General features: G+C 44.1%; 1 protein-coding gene across 1 annotated transcript in view; it reads left to right on the top strand.

Annotated features, from left to right (window-relative positions):
• Window positions 1–19,835, top strand: part of GPC3 (glypican 3) — a 419,817-nt gene that overhangs the window by 221,083 nt on the left and 178,899 nt on the right. Inside the window, exon 3 of the mRNA XM_047844910.1 lies at window positions 1,589–2,283. Within this exon, the coding sequence (XP_047700866.1) occupies window positions 1,589–2,283 (695 nt within the window). The remainder of the gene's footprint in view (window positions 1–1,588; window positions 2,284–19,835) is intronic.

The raw sequence follows: 19,835 nt of genomic DNA, 5'->3' as shown, positions 1-19,835 counted from the left end.
GATTTCAAAGAATTCATTCACTGGTCCTTTGTATTGCGCCGGGTGATCTCTTGGCCTCATGGCCTCGTTCAACCTTTATACTCAAGGATTGAGAATAAAGTAGCTTGTGGGGTTGGGAAGAAATTGCTGTAAAGTGGATCACCTTTCCAGGCATCGCTTAACGTTCTAAACGAAACAAACCAAGACGAACAAATGAGCAGTCGATGGAAATGACGATTAGCTTTCGCAAGTGGGCTTGGAAGCCCAGCGGAATTACACTGGCGTCTGCTCACCGTGGCTGGGCGTGTCCTGAGCCCGAGGGAAGAATCTAGCAAGCATGTTCTACCCTGTGAGGGATCTGGGGCGGATGGCGGTGGCACAACCTGGAGCCCACTTCCGCCGCAGGTGACTGAGATGTCGGACTAAGTAATCCCAAGGAGCTGGTGGAGTACCGTCTGTCTAGTAGTGTGAAAGTAGTAATAATGTGCTTTTTCAAGGCTCGCGAATTGGCATCATTTAGACTACATCTGTCATGGACCTTTGCGCTTTGGAAGGGAGTGAAAGAAAGTAGTAGGTTAATTGTAAATGTCTCCGGAAACTTGGTTATTTTTGTTTGTTTTTAAACTCGGTCTTATTTTGTGAAAGGCCCATCGTTACGGCTGTTATCCCTTCCCTCCTATAAATGCGGAACTCTGATTATTTGAGATCATCTGTGTCTGGCATGTTTCAGTTTGGAGAAAACGAGATGGTGACTTTACCACGCTCTTTCTCAAACCAGTGACACTAATTGGGCCTTATGCCAAGGGGGAGGGGCAGCAGATGTGATCCCGAATTCATGGTCTCTGTACAGTACGTAAGGCTTCCAAGGCACGTGGAAGGCAGACTTTACCAAGGAAGCTCAGTACTTATCCTTCCAAACGTTCAGCTTGCAAATACCAGAGGTGTTATTTGCAATATCAAATGTATAGATAAGGGCATGGATTGTTTTTTCCCATGCGGATACCCATTTTGGGGATAAATTCCATTTTCTAGGTCTGGCAGTACATCAGATACTCCCTTAAAGTTACCTGGAGAATACCTACCCAAAAATGATTAAATTCGTGATGGCTTTTATTCTTGGCTAAGAACTTGCCTCTCTCCTCCAGGGCTGAACAGGCTGAAATTGTTATGGGAGTTTATAAAGTATATGGTTTGTTGTCAAATATTTGTCTCTGTCTAAAAATGAAATGTCTTGAAGTACGTTTTCTTTGTAACTGAATAAATCAGTGAGAGAAAGAGAAATAACTTCTCATTTAGCCAATTTTTAATCAATATTTTCATGAGAAGCCGAAACGTTAACCAAATCCTGGCTTTTGTCATTTGAAATACAATTTGTGTGTTTAAGAATTTATGTGCACATCAGAGTTTGGACTTCATGTTCAGAAAGGAAAATTGATTTATAGGAGCAGACAACCGCAGGAGTAGAGGCAATGCCAGAAATGAATATGAGTCAATTATTTAAGGCAAGCGGGACTTTAATCACCACAGCGATAGAGAAATCTCAAATTCAATTACGCCCCGGGTTTTCATGCTTTAATTTGTGGGCATTTCTATATCTCTTATTTTACAGAGGCCTTTGAAATTGTTGTTCGCCACGCCAAGAATTACACCAACGCCATGTTTAAGAACAACTATCCGAGCCTGACCCCGCAAGCTTTTGAGTTTGTGGGTGAATTTTTCACCGACGTGTCTCTCTATATCCTGGGTTCTGACATCAATGTGGACGACATGGTCAATGATTTGTTTGACAGCCTGTTTCCAGTCATCTATACCCAGCTCATGAGCCCCGGCCTGCCTGAGTCGACCTCGGACATCAACGAGTGCCTCCGAGGGGCAAGGCGTGACCTGAAAGTCTTTGGGAATTTCCCCAAGCTCATTATGACCCAGGTTTCCAAGTCGCTGCAGGTCACCCGGATCTTCCTCCAGGCCCTGAATCTCGGAATTGAGGTGATCAACACAACTGATCATCTGAAGTTCAGTAAAGACTGTGGCCGGATGCTCACCAGGATGTGGTACTGCTCTTACTGCCAGGGACTGATGATGGTTAAGCCTTGCGGTGGCTACTGCAATGTAGTCATGCAAGGCTGTATGGCAGGCGTGGTGGAGATTGACAAGTACTGGAGAGAATACATTCTGTCTCTGGAAGAACTGGTGAATGGCGTGTACAGAATCTACGACATGGAGAATGTGCTGCTTGGGCTCTTTTCAACGATCCACGATTCCATCCAATATGTCCAGAAGAATGGAGGAAAGCTGACCACCACCGTGAGTACCAGTCTACAGTTTTCTGAGGAATTGGGTCCGATGAGGGTGTGGCAGCCTGGCCAGCAGCAGGCGCCGATGGAGAGAAATGCGGGGAGGATCGGGGGGGGGGGGGGGGGGGGGGTGGGCAGAGATGATAGAGGGGCTGCACGATCTCACAGGCTACGGAGTCCTGGTGCCTGGCTTTGCATTTTGGCTTCATCTCCTTGGTTGCCGTGGGAACTCGGGTGAATCTTCTTATCTTTGTGGGCCTCGTATTGCTGATTCGTAAAATGAGGTTAAAAAGGGTATCTTCTTCATAGGGAACAACACGTTAGCGCATTTAGCGTGTGCGTGGTACACGGTAAGTCTTCAGTAAATATAAGCTATTGTTCCCACTGTTGTCAGTCATTGCAATCCTCGTGACAACCCTGGGAGGCAGGCACATTACCTCCATTTCACAAGTGGGGAAACTGAAGCTCAGTGAAACTATAACTTACCCAAGGGCACCCAGCTCTAGTTAGGGGAAGAGCTGTGATTCAGCAGTTGATCGGGTTTGCCTTCGATGAGGTTATCACCAATGTTTCGGATTCTTATTTCACTCTCGGGCTCTTAATTGTGTCTATCACACGACCCTTTTGAGTCGTGACTTTAAACACAAGAGGCCCAGCCAGAACCCACTAACTGACCCTACATGAGAATGTAAGCGAGGCAAAACGTCCACGTTTTCCAGCAGTTGTTTCCATGACCTCGGTTACACCAGTCTAACCCTGTTCGGATGGGCTTTGTGATGGGGGTGGGACGGTTCTGACAGCGGGGCCAGAGTGCACACGTTCAGAACCATGGGACGCACCCACTTCTCAAGGTGGAGCAGAACACACAGCCAAGAGCTCCCAGCACATCCCACTGAGGTGGTCGTGACCGATTCCTGAATGCTGCCAGCTTCGTAGAAGGAGGTGGCAAAATCCGGTAATCTGCTGCCACTGTCGAAGTCCAACTACATCCCAGGTGCTCTGCTGGCCAGTTCACCTGACAGTGTTTCACGGTAATCCACAAAACAGGTTCTAGTGTTAGAACCTCTCAAAGTAAATACATAAGCTTAAAACAGAAGTTAAATACCTTGTCCGGGATCTCAAAGCTGTTAAATTGAGGTGGGGGAACTGGGATTCAAACCCAGGTTTGGCTGGCTTGGTTGACGCGTGCTCTTAGCTTCTAGACGGTGAGACTGCCTCGGACTCTCAGCCGTTGGTTACCCAGAATGCGGAGGGCAGACCGGGCCCTTCAGTCCATCTTTGAACTCGGGAAATTCAAAGCGATAGGCGTAATTGGTTTCTTGGGTGAATTAAACTGGGAAGGAGGACGGAAATGATGCACGCCGCAGCACAGCTACTCACGCAGCTGCTCTAATTGCCCCATTCACAACGTTAGCCATTTAAAACACGTTTACTGAGAAAATATTTTATAGTAAAACGAACAGAAATGTCCTATCTAGCGATCGTGTTCTTCAGTGGCTAATTATTTCCTTGACTGCTTTATAATTCGAGGCCAGATTCTGGGGCCTTATGCAACAGTAAATCTTACAGAAGTGGAAAAATGACAAGTGGATGTGTCCGCAAACTCACCCGCCTGCTAGTGCTTGAGGGCCCCCTGCGTGTCAGACACAAAGCAAGGGGGCCAGGGTGTGGAAATGTCTTGAATAAGAGGAAAAATGAGACAACGTTCAAGACAGGGTTTGGGGATGTGTAAAAGTTGACTCTGATATTGGTCGCTTCACAGCGACATAATCTTAAAAACGTGTTCTCGTCAAGTGCTTTTAGACACAAAAGTAGGGTGGGGAACTGCTAAGGGGTTAAGTGCATTGATGTGATTGGGCTCTAGGCATGAAGGTTTATTTAGTAAACATTTATTTTTTTTAAAGGTCTTTTTAATTTTTTTTTTAACGTTTATTTATTTTTGACACAGAGAGAGACAGAGCATGAACGGGGGGGAGGGGCAGAGAGAGGGAGACACAGAATCCGAAGCAGGCTCCAGGCTCTGAGCCATGAGCCCAGAGCCCGACGCGGGACTCGAACTCACGGACCGCGAGATCGTGACCTGAGCTGAAGTCGGACACTCAACCGACTGAGCCACCCAGGCGCCCCTTAGTAAACATTTATTAAGCATCTGCTTTGTTCATGGCACTTTGCCAGGTGCTGGGTATTCACAGTTACCCAAGACGCAGTTCTTAAGTCTTGAAAAGGTCGAGTCTAGTTGATGGACAGGTGTGTAACTGAATAAATTTCACCATCCTGGGCATTTCACCATAATGTGAGTGGTGGAAGGGGCCATGAGAGATTAGCTAGTCCAATCCCATTGATTTACAAATGAAGAAATCAAGTTTAGAGAAGCTGGTCCAAAGTTATGTAATTAACCGAAGAGCCAGAGGGACTAGAATCCTAGGTCTTCTGCTGCTAGCACTCCCTATTCCCACTATGCCAGTCTGTCTCCCGTTAGACCCTCCAAACTTTCATTCTAAAAGCGCCATAACGATCGCTTCTCGGCCTTTTGGCTAAGATCAAGTGTAAAAGCGCCATAACGATTTTGCAAAGTCATCATGAACTTCAATTGGATAGTTATTTCAGGGTGCCAAACCTGCTGTATTTTAGTTGCACACATGCGTGGGGGGGAGCATGAGCACACGCACATGCACATGCACACAGGCAAATGCGTGTGCATGCTGGGGGAGTACATGTCATGTCATTATCGTTCAGGAAGAAAAGGCTTGGCTGTCCAGAGGTGCTCAGTGATGCAGTCCCTTTCTGTTTTGGCCATTAAGGGTCTGATTGCTCCCAGCTCCCAGCTCCCAGCTCCCAGCTGGTTATGAGAGCGTGAAGTCGGCCTTCCCCAGGGAATGCCTGAACTAGAACAGCAAGCGTATGTAAACTCTGCCTTGTTACTGTTTTATGACCACCAACTCTAAGTAATATATCCCAAATGGTGGGGGTGGAGGAATCGTTGGCCAGGTGCGATCCAGCCCATATTCTGTACCAGCCAGAAAGGGGCTGGGCTATTTGCGGGTGGGGGGGTGGGGGAGGGGTGAGGGGAAGTGAGGGCTGGGTAGACTGCTGAACTCGATTCATGTTAACAAACCCGCAGAATGCCCCAAAGCAAAAGCCGATTTAAAACCAAAGCATTAATGAGGTTCTGCTATAGCACCCTCACCTTCCTGTTGTGATAAAATGTAAAATCCTGCCAGTCTGTCCTGTTTGAGGTTAGGCTGTGGTGAGAGACCTCTTTGAAAATATGCTCTTCCTGAGCTCTGTTGGGACAACCTTTTCAGCTAGCTCCAAGCCGTGCCATGAGGTCCGCCGTACAGGGACTTTGCACAGTTGTTTTGCTGGCTACCATTTACGCCCGATTACAAGGGACATGGTGGTCTTCTAAGTGAACAGGGCGCTGTTGAATTTTTGTTAAGTATGGCCTGTTAGTGCTTTAGTTTTGCCTAAGATAGTTTTTGTTTCCTCCAAATACCAAGTGGAGGCATGGGATTGAATGTTTGGGGTGTTCTCGTTGTCAGCCCTCCCAGAGGTGGTAACCGTCTGGTTCCCAAACTTGGTTCATCATCACTATCACCTGGGCAACTTGTTAAATTCCCAGAGTCTACCCCTGGGGGTAGATGCCATAGGTCTGTGGAGAGGCTGGAGAATTAGTCATAGAGTTTGCCATTTTATTTATTTTTTTTAATGTTTACTTTTGAGAGATTTACTTTTTTTTAAATTTTTTTTTTCAACGTTTATTTATTTTTGGGACAGAGAGAGACAGAGCATGAACAGGGGAGGGGCAGAGACAGAGGGAGACACAGAATCGGAAACAGGCTCCAGGCTCCGAGCCATCAGCCCAGAGCCCGACGCGGGGCTCGAACTCACGGACCGCGAGATCGTGACCTGGCTGAAGTCGGACGTTTAACCGACTGCACCACCCAGGCGCCCCGAGAGATTTACTTTTAATGTTTACTTTTGAGAGAGCGACTCTGAGCTGTCGGCACAGAGCCTGGTATGGGGCTTGAACTCGTGAACTGTGAGATCAAGACCCCAGCTGAAGTCGGACGCTTAACCGACTGGGCGACCCAGGCGCCCCAGAATTTGTCATTTTAAAAGTGCCCAGGGGGGGCGCCTGGGTGGCGCAGTCGGTTAAGCGTCCGACTTCAGCCAGGTCACGATCTCGCGGTCCGTGAGTTCGAGCCCCGCGTCAGGCTCTGGGCTGATGGCTCAGAGCCTGGAGCCTGTTTCCGATTCTGTGTCTCCCTCTCTCTCTGCCCCTCCCCCATTCATGCTCTGTCTCTCTCTGTCCCAAAAATAAATAAACATTGAAAAAAAAATTTTTTTTAAAAATAAATAAATAAAAGTGCCCAGGGGCACCTAGCTGGCTCAGTCTGTAGAGCATGCGACTGTTGATCTCAGGGTTGTAAGTTCAAGCCCCATGTTGGGAATAGACATTACATTAAAATTATTTTTTTTTTAAAAGTGCCCCAGTTGATTCTGATACTCCTCTGGGAACAAATCCAGCCACCTTGTTTGAAGCATAAGGTAAGGCCCAGAGATTGGGAGTGAATGATGGCTAATGGCAAAGCTAGGACCTCAGATTCCTCATCTATAAAATAGGGTTGATATATGGAGATTGATTGAAAGATAGGTTCAAAGTACCTGGCAGAGTTCAAGACACGTGGCAGGTACTTTCTCAGACCCAGTCCGGTAATCTTTTTACTCTATTTTCCTAAGTGCCAAATGGACAGTGAGTTCTTCTTAAATTTATTTTTAAGTGCCAGGATGTTTCATGTCATTTTAGTCCAAAGAGATGAATAAAATATTGTGTGAAAATGTGTGTGTGTGTGTGTGTGTGTGTGTGTGCATGCGCATGAGAGAGAGAGAGAGACAGAGATCAAGAAAGAAAGTTGAGAGGGAGGGAAGGAGACAGAACATTTGTACTGAAAAGTCCAAGAAGGTTTTAATGATGGGACTGTAGGTGCGCCTGGGTGGCGCAGTCGGTTAAGCGTCCGACTTCAGCCAGGTCACGATCTCGCGGTCCGTGGGTTCGAGCCCCGCATCAGGCTCTGGGCTGGAGGCTCAGAGCCTGGAGCCTGTTTCCGATTCTGTGTCTCCTTCTGTCTCTGCCCCTCCCCCATTCATGCTCTGTCTCTCTCTGTCCCAAAAATAAATTTAAAAACGTTGAAAAAAAATTTAAAAAAAAATGATGGGACTGTAAAGAAATCCACCTTGACTCTATCTACATTTGTGAACTAGGTTAAATATCATGGCCCCAAGTGAGCATCGAGTAGGTTTATAATAGTACTTGGGTGGGAGCATCACTGTTAAATTTACCAGCACATTATTGAATTCCACGTCTTTCACCCTGAAGCAAATACAAGTATGTACAGTTATCAATGCGTGTATTTTCAACATTGTTGTTGCACTACACCCACACTGTCAAATGTCACAACCTTCTTTTATTTATTTATTTTTAAAAATGTTTATTTATTTTGAAAGAGAGAGAGAGCAGGGGAGGGGCAGAGAGAGAATCCCAAGTAGGCTCTGTGCCCAGCGCAGAACCCAAAGAGGGGCTCAATCCCACGAACCGTGAGATTATGCATGACCTGAGCTGAAATCAAGAGGCAGACATTTAACCTACTGAGCCACCCAGGTGCCCCAACCACAACCTGCTCTTATTTTATTTATTTATTTTTTTATGAAATTTATTGTCAAATTGGTTTCCATACAACACCCAGTGCTCATCCCAAAAAATGCCCTCTTTAATACCCATCACCCACCCTCCCCTCCCTCCCACCCCCCATCAACCCTCAGTTTGTTCTCAGTCCACAACCTGCTTTTAAAAATGCAGTTGTTTTTATTCTGAAACCATTTTGATTGTCATTACCACATACGTGTGTGTGGATTATAGGCATAGCCATTGTACATTTCACATCCATTTATTCAGTGGTTAATAATCAGCATGTTGTATGTTTACTGCTCTCCCAGAAATTGTCCCCAAAGTTTCTATGATTTCATTTACTTTCTGTGCCCCACCCCCATAGTCATTGCTGACATATACTCACATGACTGTTTGAGCTTTTAGTTTTCCATTTGTTCTCATGTACTTTCTTTATTGATTCATCTCAGAATGTCTCAGCATTAGTGTTTCCTCTCCCACAAGTTCATTACCTTAGCTTATTCTATGACTCAACTGAACGTCGGGCAGAACTGCAACCTTTCCTACCACCACTCTTTGTTCCTGTCGTTCCTCATCGTGATATTTATTTTAGTATGATCTGAGCTAGGACTCATTTCGGGAAACATTAATGAACATCCAGTTGTGGGGGCACTATGATAGATGCCGGGGGTTGCAAGGAGGGGTGGAGAGACGGTGGTGATTCTGTTGCTGCTCTCAGGGGTCACTCAGCTAGCAGGTAGCAAAGCTGACACTCAAAGCCAGATATGCCGGACTCCAAAGCTCATGCTTTTAACAGTTTACTCTCTCGCTCTGTCAAATGCTTCACCTCTGTCTTCCCCAGCGTCTTCCTTCCCTGAACACAGGCTAACTAGGTTCTTACTATCTTATTTAATATCCTGTATTACTCTCTGCTGTTTTTCCAGCTGCATGGTGTTTGAATTCATTCTCCCTCCTTGGAGACCCTTGCTGTATAGTATTTCCCAATGAAGTACCAAAAGGCATGAGAGTTTTATTCTTCATACCACTTAAAGGCACAGAGTAGTTTCTAGGGGAAGAAGGAATGTGTGCGTGGGTAATGCATTTGCTTTGATTCTGGACCTTCGCGGGTCTCCGTTACGGAGTTTCCTAAGCAGTAACGTTGTGTGATGAGAACGTAACATACTCTGGTATCCAATACGTCCATTTCCTTTGCTAGAATTTCTGGAAGATCTCTTTGGTGAAGTCAGTATTTATGTGGGCTAGGAAGCTCTGGGGAAGATTCTCTGTTGATCCTCACCAATAATTCACTCTATCAAATTCTTATATTTTGCTGTCTGGGTGACTGACTGTAACTCATCAGAATTTCCCAGATTAGCCCTCCCTTCGTCTCGGCTTTGAAGGCTGAGGTTATTTCTCAGGTGTCAGAGTGTCAGTGCTTCTCTCTTGAAGCTATCACTTTGGACTTTCATTTTTCAGTCTCAGATAGAGATACCTTGTCTGAATTCATACAAGCTGTTTTCAGTACAAAGTGATTTCAAAGTGATAAAAACAAGTAAATGACTCACTACCTAATTAGCGTCTACAGGTCAGCCTCTCAAACTGTGGTAAGCAACTTCATTTGCATGAGGTCCGTTTCTGGAAAGACAAAAATGTTTACAGGCTGCCATTCTTTCTTCACGCACGATAAAAATAGCTGGAGTGCCTCCCATGGGGGAAAACATATAGTTTTGAAACGTAGATTACCTCCTTATTGAAGAGAAGCATACAAAGGAAAAACTTGGCGGCACTTTTAGGCACTACATGTTAATTTCAGGGCGCGTTTCAAATGGTGGTCACACAGGGGAAGCTTTTTTAAATGCTCCATCCTGAAATTATATATATTATGGCTCATATTAGGAAATTACGGGGGCCCTGCACGAATCTGGAATTACATGCCTTTGCCTTGGCAAGAAGTGGCGGCGTAATTACCAGCCGTCCTTTATGTTCTGAGCCTTGAGAAAGAAGTTTTTCCTTTCTGTGGTCTGTGGACTGGTGGAGCCAGAACATGTCCCCGAGAACTGTGAAAGATCTTTACCCTGATCGCAAGCGAACAAGTTCGCGGGCCACAGTTTCATGGCTGAAGACGTGAGACTCCCTGGCTCAGAGATGAAGGACAGTTTGTTTCTTAGAGCAGTAGAGGTAGTACTCCAGGAGCAGAGCCTTGAGCTCAGGGAACTCGGATCTTTGATAATAGGTAGTGAGTCTGCCTGCTCTTTTCTCTGAAGGGAGGCACTATCTCTGTCTTCCAAGGCTGTTCACTATTCAAAGATACTTGGAAACGAGTGTGGGGCAAAAGTGCCTCCGTTTCTAAGACACGCACAAACCCAAGGGACCCAGGGAACACTGGCAACACAGGATCCCCCGAACTCGGGTGGCTGCAAGAACCTCCCAAGTTCACAATGCTTTCGGGGGATCAAGCAAGGAAATTAGAAAGCGTGCAAGACACCAAGCTCAGCCCTGACCGGTTGGCCCAAAGGCGTGGCCATGTGCCACGTGTTGGCATGCCCAAAGACAAAAAACAGTGGCAGCTTTCTCAGCTCTTGAGAGAATACTTTAAAAGGAAGTATGAAAGGGGCCCCCTGACTGTCGCGTCTGATTAGGAGTAAACTCTGCTGCTCTGGGCCTTCAGCTCCCACTCCGCCGCCCTCTCGTTCGGTCCCCGTGCCTTCATTTCTTTTCTTGCTTGGCCGGGGTTGGGGGTTTTGTATTGCTAACTGGCTCGGCTGAGTGAAGTTTTCTCTTTCACTGCACTTCTAAGGTGGTTATCACACACCAGGAGTTATGTGGAGGACTGATTAGTCCTCAGAGTATATCTGAAAAGGTTAGAAGGTCAGGAAAAGTTGGCCAAGCGGGCAGAAGTCCACAAAGATCATGCCATGCTGTGATATTCTGAGAATCTTTGTGCTCCCAGCGTTGACAGTGAGGGAGTCCATGAAAATGCCTTCTCTGTGTTGAGTGGCCAGGGAATCAAGAGTCCAGTGAAAGCAGCCTCCTCCCTGGTGAGGGCACAAAAGCCCCCGGCTGCTTGCTCTCTCCCTTGCAAAGCCGAAACGCCTCAGAAAACATGGCGTCACGTACACAGCGTGACTCCTCTGTGATTCCTGTCTCCCCACTTGGAATAAGGTTACTCATGTCCTCACGGCAGCACCCCCACAGGTAACCTGGGCCCCCTCACCCCTCACGCTTGTGCATTTTTGTTACCTTGCTGAGGGTCTCCGGCGACGCGTGCTTTCGACTGGGACCGTTTCTCACCAGGCAGCCTCCCCACCCCCACCTGGAAAATTGAAAACATATTTCAAACGCCACAGAAGCACTTTTAAATGAAGTTCCACTTGTAGTACAGCAATTTCCTCAGGTGAGGGTGGTTATAATGTTGCTGTAATAAAGGGTTTCACAAAAAAGGCCAAGATGAGGGAATTGGGGCAGATTTCTTCTAGCATGCTGCAGCTTTTGTGAGATAAAATACAGACTTCACGATTGCCAGCAGCCACAGTCTTCTGAGTGCTGATCCCGGGCATGTACTGGGGCTCCCAGTTTGCCAGTCCTTTCCTTGTTGGGGGGAATGCTAACAGGGTAAGACAAACAACCTTTGTTTCGGTGCAAGTGCAGAGCTCTTAATGTCCTTTTAAAACGTCCCCCGGGGTGTTTGGGGTTCCGAATTCATCAGACTTCTCAAAAGCAATGCCGGAATGGGCACGAAGGATCTTACTGGGGTGACGGAATGTTCTACAACTGGTTTGTGGCAACGGTGGCACGACTGAGTCAATTTCATAAAAATCGTTACATTGTACACTTGACACGGGAGAATTGCAGAAGTCCCCAAATCCACCTCAATAACACGGTAAAAAAAGATTTCGTAAAATTAAAAAAAAAAACAACTGTGGAATTAATATATAAACCATTTCAAATACAGCAGTGGGTAAGTATATTATAAAACAGCTAGTAAAACAATACTTGTATAAATATTAACCATATCATTCAAATAAATTACTATATAACGTAAAACAGAAACAAATAAAAGCAATGCCGGAAGCTAGAAAACGAAAAAAAAAAAAATGTCCCTTTGGGAAGTGCATAATCCAGCAGGGGTGTTGGGTATTTCATCTGGGGGTGGGGGCTGTGGGAGGGTTGGTGCTCTCTTCTTATTAGCCAATTCAAGTCCTTCCTGAAGAATATTCAGAAAGTGAATTAATTTTTCCTTTTTTCATTCCACTCAGAATGCCTAAAACAGATAAAGTAGGAAACGGAGTCATTATATTTGGGCGCCGTCTATTATCATTTACTGGCTGAGAATCTATCTAAGCCTGGCTGCTTTTTGCAGATAATTAATTTTGTTCCTAAATGTAGGGAAGAGTGATTGTAATCAGTATGTTTGTACTTTCAGCCACAAATAGAGCCCATCAAAGATATGCGGTACAAATAAACCTCATAAAATATGCAGCCCAGGCACTGCTTGAAGTTAATGTGCTATCTTTTTTTAAAGAAAAAAAATTATATGTACGACTTTTGAAAGTCATTCTTGGTATTCTTATGTGGTTAATAGATGAACTCCTCTTTTTCTAACTCAAGCCCACACTCTGAATTATTTTTGTCATTAAATCTCATAAACTAGAGCTCAAGGGGACTGATTTGGCATGGAAATGGACTCATCAACATATACATATTTCTGAGTTCTGGGTGTGCATTTCTCTTATGCTTCTAGAAAATTGTTAATAGTCGGATGTACGTTTGAGGTTCGGGTTCATGGATGAAACCTAAGAGCATAGTGTTTGTGAAGGACTTCCTCTAAACTCTTTAGAGAGACTTTTGCCCTTTATTATTATTTTTTTTTTCTGGCTGTCTGTCCCCCACCTCTGACCAACCTCTATTCTAAGCCTGTCCTTTCTCCCTGCCCTTCAGGCACGTTGTACCTTGTTCGGTGTCTTGTTCACTTAGTCCCTGTAGTTGGTTTACAGTGATGATGTTTAATCATGGTTTAGTCATCCCAGGAAGCCCGTTTCTGCTGCTTCTTATTCTGTAATGTGTTCCCTCTCCGGAGAAGCGAACTCACTTCACTTAGCAAAATTATATATCACCAGAAAACACTTCAAAGAGGTCATCAGGGATAGAGATCTTAGTCACCGTGACGCAGGTGGAGGAGGAAGTTATTGAAGTGGATGTGGGACCTTTTCATGCTTCTGAAATCACCCGCTGTGCTTGTGCAGGGGAGATAGCATCAGCCCGGGAATCAGAATAGTGACGTGCGGCCCACCTTGTCCTACCACAGGAAGTGACCTTGGAGAAGTAATTTAATCTGTCCGAGGGAGAGGATAGCGGTGATGGGAGTGATCGTGAAGCGCTTGCTGTGTGCCACGCAGAGTAGCAAGCTCTTTGCGTGAGTTGACTCATTTAATGGGATTCTGATTAGTGCCATTTTCCGGGTTAAACAACTGAGGCAGGGAGACTTGAAAGTGGGAGCCAGCCCCAAGGCTGCTTCAGCCGCTCTCCACTGCAGGGGCTCCTGGGGCTCATCTCTTGCCCAGGATGAGACCCGGTCTCAGAACAAGGAGGTGAAGGCCGGCTCCCTCTGCAGGTAGGCCCAAGCTGACCTGGTGGACAGGAAGCCAAATGGAGAACCAGGAAGTTGCCAAGGGTCTCTCTCAGTTACTACGCATCCCGTTTCCTCCACGCGGCCTTGAGAATAGCAATGGACACTTCCAGTGGGCTTAACTTGTCTTCTTCCTCATACTCGTGTTAATCCTAGTGAGAGTCTTCTGAATCTGCTTGGAGCCCAGACATCCCCCAGGATCAAGGGCTATTCCATTTACCTTTTCTTTAAACAACAACAACAACAACCACCACAACAATCCACTCTTGATGAGCTTAGGTCTAAAATATACTTAAAAAAATATATGGCACCTACATTTCCCCCCTTTCAGATCAGAAATCCAGTAAATAGTGAAACACCAAGCTCTGGGGTTTTCTTATGATGCATTAAACCCTGTTAATGATCTCTTTCCAAACATGGAAGGAGTTCTGTGGTAACGGTATTCCTGATGTACTCAATTGTCCCATTCCCCTTAACAAATTCTTAATGTAAAATTAATGGGTTTCTTCACTGTAGCAACCTTCTGGCAGATTTTGTTTACAATCATGAGCACTTTACATCACCTCTGAACGGTCTCTTCACAAATCTTCTAGACCAAAGAAGACGCTCAATTAGTGTCCTTATTCCGATTAAAAATAAAGCAATAATTGTGATAAATTGGCATAATCAAACTTGACAGAAAGAAGCTACAGGATGCATGTTAGATTTCCTTCCAGGATGAAAAGGATGTTAACAAGCCCCAGATCACAGAGGGTGAAAGAATACGCACTGGTGGAAACATTTCCCTCACACATCTGTGTTTATCAAGTTTTAAAGTCTGTTTCCTCCCCGACCATTTCTTCTGAATCTGTTAGCCATTGATTAAAAAAAAAAAAAATTAATGCATAATTCAAACTGCTCCGCTGTGAAAAGCCCCATTCAGAATTGTCTCAGCTCTGGTTATCGTTGACCAACGAGCCTTCGAGATACCAGGAATAATAAATTACAACAAACATTCATTTTTAATAGCACCATAAGAGATTTTTAAGAGCTAAGCTTTTGACATGGAAAGCTGAGTCGATACCCGGCACGGGAATGGGCCGGCGTGGTGTGGCAAGGAGCAGAGTAAGAAAAGGTCGTGTGATGTAGTAGAAAGAACGCGGGCTTCAGGAGTTCAGACGTAAATCTCTGCTCAGCCGTTCCTTATCTTAGTGACCCTGGGCATAGTGCATAATCTCCCTGAGTCTTGGGTGCTTCATCTATAAACTGGGGATAAAAATGCCAACCTGTTAGAACTACTATGAAAATTGGCAATAATGCCTCGTGTGCCACAGCACCGTCGCATGTCACATGTGACGTGACCCATCTCAAATGCTGCCAGACAAAGTGGACTTTTCTTTCTAGGTCTTCCCTCGCACGGGGCCGTCCATCTTCGGGGTCCGCTCATTAGCAGCAGCACCATCACTGATAAATACGTACCAAGCTCCTGTGGCAAAAACCCTGTGCCGGGGGCGGGCAACACAATTATCAGCAAGCTGTTTTCAAGAAACCAGACCAGCTGGGTTGCAGCAGAATTTCTGGATTCTTTGCCTAATGTTGGGATGGCTGTTTCGGGTGAGGCTGTTCAGCCAGGTACTCCACATCCAGCCTAAAGACTCGAAGTTGCTACTAGGCTTTGCATTCGGAGCTTGGTGGCTCCTTGAACATTTGCTCCGCCTGTGTGGCCGGAGGCCTGATCACTCTGTTCCCCGAGATGTTCGGGTGACTTGATTCCCAGCCAGGCAGGACAAGTTGAACACACAAGTTTTCCGGCTGCTCACAGTGGACTTCATAGTTGCCTCGTGAATAAAGGGTAGTGGGATAGATCTAGATGCCTGGTGGGGATTTTTAGCATTCATCTTCTTTTGCTCGGGTTTATGCTGAAATCCTTGCGAGGGGAGGAAAGACTCAAGCTGTGTTTATGGTTCCTTTGTTTTTGAGTGTGTATTGGGTAGGATAATGCTAAATTGCTTTTGCTGGGTACCACTGTTAAATGATGATTAAATTTCAGCGATGAAACAGACATCTAGGGGCGCCTGGGTGGCTCAGTCGGTTAAGCATCCGACTCTGGATTTCCGCTCAGCTCATGATCTCACGGTTCACGGGATCGAGCCCCGCATTGGACTCTGTGCTAACATCTCAGAGCCTGCTTGGGATTCTCTCTCTCCCTCTCTCTCTGCCCCTCCCCCTCTCAAAAGTAAATAAGCTTTAAAAAATGAACACATCTCTACTACATATCTTTGGGATAATTTAATGATATCCACTTGTTTTAGAGAATGTCCTTCTAGGAAATCCCTACATTTTCTTGTCTGTTCTTATCCATCTTGCCCACTCAGAGTCTTTTCCCCCTTTATGCTGATTGGCAGCTACCTTTCTGATTCGTGGGATGGGGCTATCACTCGATTTCGTTTGATGGAGGGAAAGGGGAGGAGGTGAAGGGAGTTTGGGGAAGTAAAAGGAAGATGGAAAGTGAACCAGACCATTTGAAAAAAAATTTTTTTCTAGGTACACGTCCTCTGCAGTTTTTACTTAATATAATCATTGCCCCAATCAAGCTAGCACAATACAAATAAGTCACAAATTCTAGATTTTAAAAAATGCAGAAAATCACAGGGAGGGGCACCTGACTGGCTCAGTCGGTAGAGCATGCGACTCTTGATGTCGGGGTCGTGAGTTCGAGCCCCACGTTGGGTGTAGAGATTCCTTAAGAAAATACAAAAATACAGAAAAGTATATCTCAACTGTGATTTCCTTGCCATTTTCTTAAATCAAGCATCAGTTTTAGTATGCGAGGCTACCATTCTCCTTTCCTCATCCCCTAGTAAACAATGTCTTGCGTAGAGTAGACACTTTATTCTTTTCTTAAATCAAGCTAAAGGGGAATGGGGTTTATCCTTGGGATGATGACGAGCCATCAAGAGTACAGAGAGCATGAATCCCACAAAATCAGAAGTATAAGAAAGAGGACATTTATTATTTTTTTGCTTTCTCTTTTTAAAAAGTTTTTAAAATGGGGGCGCCTGGGTGGCTCAGTAAGTTGAGCGTCCGACTTCGGCTCAGGTCATGATCTCTCACACTGTGAGTTCGAGCCCCACGTCGGGCTCCGTGCTGACAGTTCAGAGCCTGGAGCCTGTTTCAGATTCTGTGTCTCCCTCTCTCTGACCCTCCCCTGTTCATTCTCTCTCTCTCTCTCTCTCTCTCTCTCTCTCTCTGTCAAAAATAAATAAACATTAAAAAACATTTTTTAAATAAAAAAAATAAAAAGCTTTTAAAATGTTTGTTTATTTATTTATTTATAGAGAGAGAGGGGTAGAGAGAGAAAGAATCCCAAGCAGGCTCTGCACCACCAGCACAGAGCCCGATGGCAGGGCTCGAACTCACAAACTGTGAGATCATGACCTGAGCTGAAACCAAGAGTCTGTTGCTCAACCGACTGAGCCACCCAGGCACCCCTTGCCTTCTCTTTTTAAATGGTAGACTATCTGTAGAGCATTTTTAGGTTCATAGCAAAACTGAGCAGAAAGTATAGAGTTCCCATGGAAGTCCTGTCCCCGGCCTCCCGTAGTGTCAACATCCAGCACCAGAGTGATACATGTGTTAACGTCAACGAACCTACATTGACACATCATTATCACCCAAAGTCTGAGGTTTACGATAGAGATCCTTCTTGGTGTTGTATGTTCTATTGGTTTGACACATGTATAGCGAGGCATTATAATATCATACAGAGTAGTTTCACTGCCCTAAAAATCCTGTGGTCTATCTGTTCATCTGTTCCTGCCCTCTAACCTCTAGTGACCACTGATCTTTTTACTGTCTTTATGGTTTTGTCTTTTCCAAGATGGAATCGTTGGAATTGTACAATACACAGCCTTTTCAGATTAGCTTCTTTCACTGTGTAATAGGCCTGTAAAGATTCCTCCGTGCCTTTTCATGGTTTCACGGCTCATTTTTTTCCTAATGCTGAACAATATTCCATTTTTGTCTGGAGCATCTTTTATTTTTAAATCAATTTAATTTCAACTCCAAATCTTTGTTCCCATTGGCTTAGTGGTAAATTTCACCTCCTTACTTCTTTTTTAAAACTGCTTTATTGAGATAGAATTCACATGCAAGACATTCACCAATTTACCCATTTAAAGTGTACAATTCAATAGTTTTTAGTATATTCATGGTGTTGTGCAACCATCACCACAATCAATATTAGAACAGTTTTAGCATTCCAAAAGAAACTTTATACCAATTAGCTGTCACTTCCCATTCCCCGTTCCCCTCCCTCTAGCAACTACTAATTTACTTTCTCTCTATGGATTTGCCTATTCTGAACATTTCATATAAATGAAATCATACAATATGTAGCTTTTTGTGTCTGACCTTTTTCACTTAACGTAATGTTTTCAAGGTCCGTCCATGTTATAGCATGTATGAGTACTTCCTTTTTGTGGCCAAATAATATGGCATTGTATGAATATACCACATTTTGTTTATCCATTGTCAGTTGATGGACATTTGAGTTGTTCCCATTTCTTGGTTATTGTTCATAGCACTGCTATTACCATTCATGCACAACTCTTTGTGTGAATGGATATATGTTTTCATTTCTCTTGGAAATATGCCTAGGAATAGAATTGTGGGTCACATGGTAACTCGATGTTTAACCTTTTGAGGAGTTGCCAAACTGCTTTCCAAAGCAGCTGAACCATTTTACTTTCCCACCAGCAATATGTGAGGGCTCCAGTTTCTACACATCCTCACCCAGCAATTGCTATTATCTTTTTAAATTATTGCCATCCTAGTGGGTTTGAAGTAGTATCTCATCGCTGTTTCTATTTGTGTTTCTCTAATGACAAATGATGTTGAGTAATTTTCATGTGCTTATTGGTCATATGTATATCTTTGGTGAAAGGTCTGTTGAGATCCTTTCCTAATTTTTTAGTTAGTGTATTTGTCATTTCATTGTTGAATTATAAGAATTATTTATATATTTTGAATACTAGACCTTTATCAGATATGTGATTTGCAAATAATTCTTTCCACACCGGGGGGGGGGGGATATCTTTTCACTTTCCTAGTAATGTTCTTTAAAACATACCTGTTTATGATTCTGATGAAGTCCAGTTTGTCTATTTTTGTGTGTATGGCATATCTAAGAAACCACTAATTCAAACTCATGAAGATTTACACCTATGGTTTCTTTTATGAATTTTTATAGATCTAGCTCTTCCATATAGGCCTGTGATCAATATTGAGTTAATTTTGTATATTCGATGTGAGATATGTGTGCAACTTTATTCTTTTGCTTGTGGATACCCGGTTGTCCCAGCTATATTTCTTGTAAACAGTAGTATCCTTTCCCCATTGAATGGTCTTGGCATATTTGTCAAAAGTGAATTGGCCATAGGGGTGCCTGGGTGGCTCAGTCAGTTAAGCAGCTGGCTGTTGGTTTCAGTTCAGTTCATGATCTCATGGTTCGTGGGTTTGAGCCCCACGTTCGGCCTCTGTGCTAACAGTATGGAGCCTGCTTGGGATTCTCTCTCTCCCTCTCCCTCTGCCCCTCCTCTGCTCACGCTCTATCTCTTTCTCTCGAAACAAACAAACAAACAAACAAACAAACACAGTGAATTGACCATAAATGTATGAATTTATTTCTGGACTCTCAATTCTATTCCATTGATCTGTATGTTTATCATTATGCCAGTGCCACACTGCTTTGATTACTGTTGCTTTCTAATAAGTTACAAACCTGTGAAGTGTGAGTCTTCCTACTTTACCATTTCCCAGATTGTTTTGGCTATGTGGAGTCCCTTGCAATTCCATTTCAGTTTCACAGGCGTCTTGTCAATTTCTACAAAGCACTCAGCTGGGATTTTGATAAGGATTGCGTTAAGTCTGTAGATCATTTGGGGGAATATTGCCATGTTAACAATATTAATTTTTCTGATCTATGAACATGGGATATCTTTACATTTATTTAGGTCTTCTTTAATTTTGTTCATGGTTGTTTTATAGTTTTCAGTATGCAAGCTTTGTACTTATTTTGTTAACTTTATCCCTAATATTATAGTTTTGTTATTGTTAATGGAATTTTCTTAATTTAATTTTTGAATAGTTCATTACTTAAGTATACAAATACGATTTATTTTTGTATATTGATGTTGTACCTGGTAATACTGCTGAAATAATTTATTGGTTTTAATAGTTTTGTTTTGTTTAGTCCTAGGTATTCTCTATACACAGGATCATCTCATTT

This window comes from Prionailurus viverrinus, chromosome X (genome assembly GCF_022837055.1).
Source record: "Prionailurus viverrinus isolate Anna chromosome X, UM_Priviv_1.0, whole genome shotgun sequence".
Taxonomy (NCBI): domain Eukaryota; kingdom Metazoa; phylum Chordata; class Mammalia; order Carnivora; family Felidae; genus Prionailurus; species Prionailurus viverrinus.
Note: the sequence above shows the minus strand (reverse complement) of the source record. Positions and strands in the feature narration are given on the sequence as shown.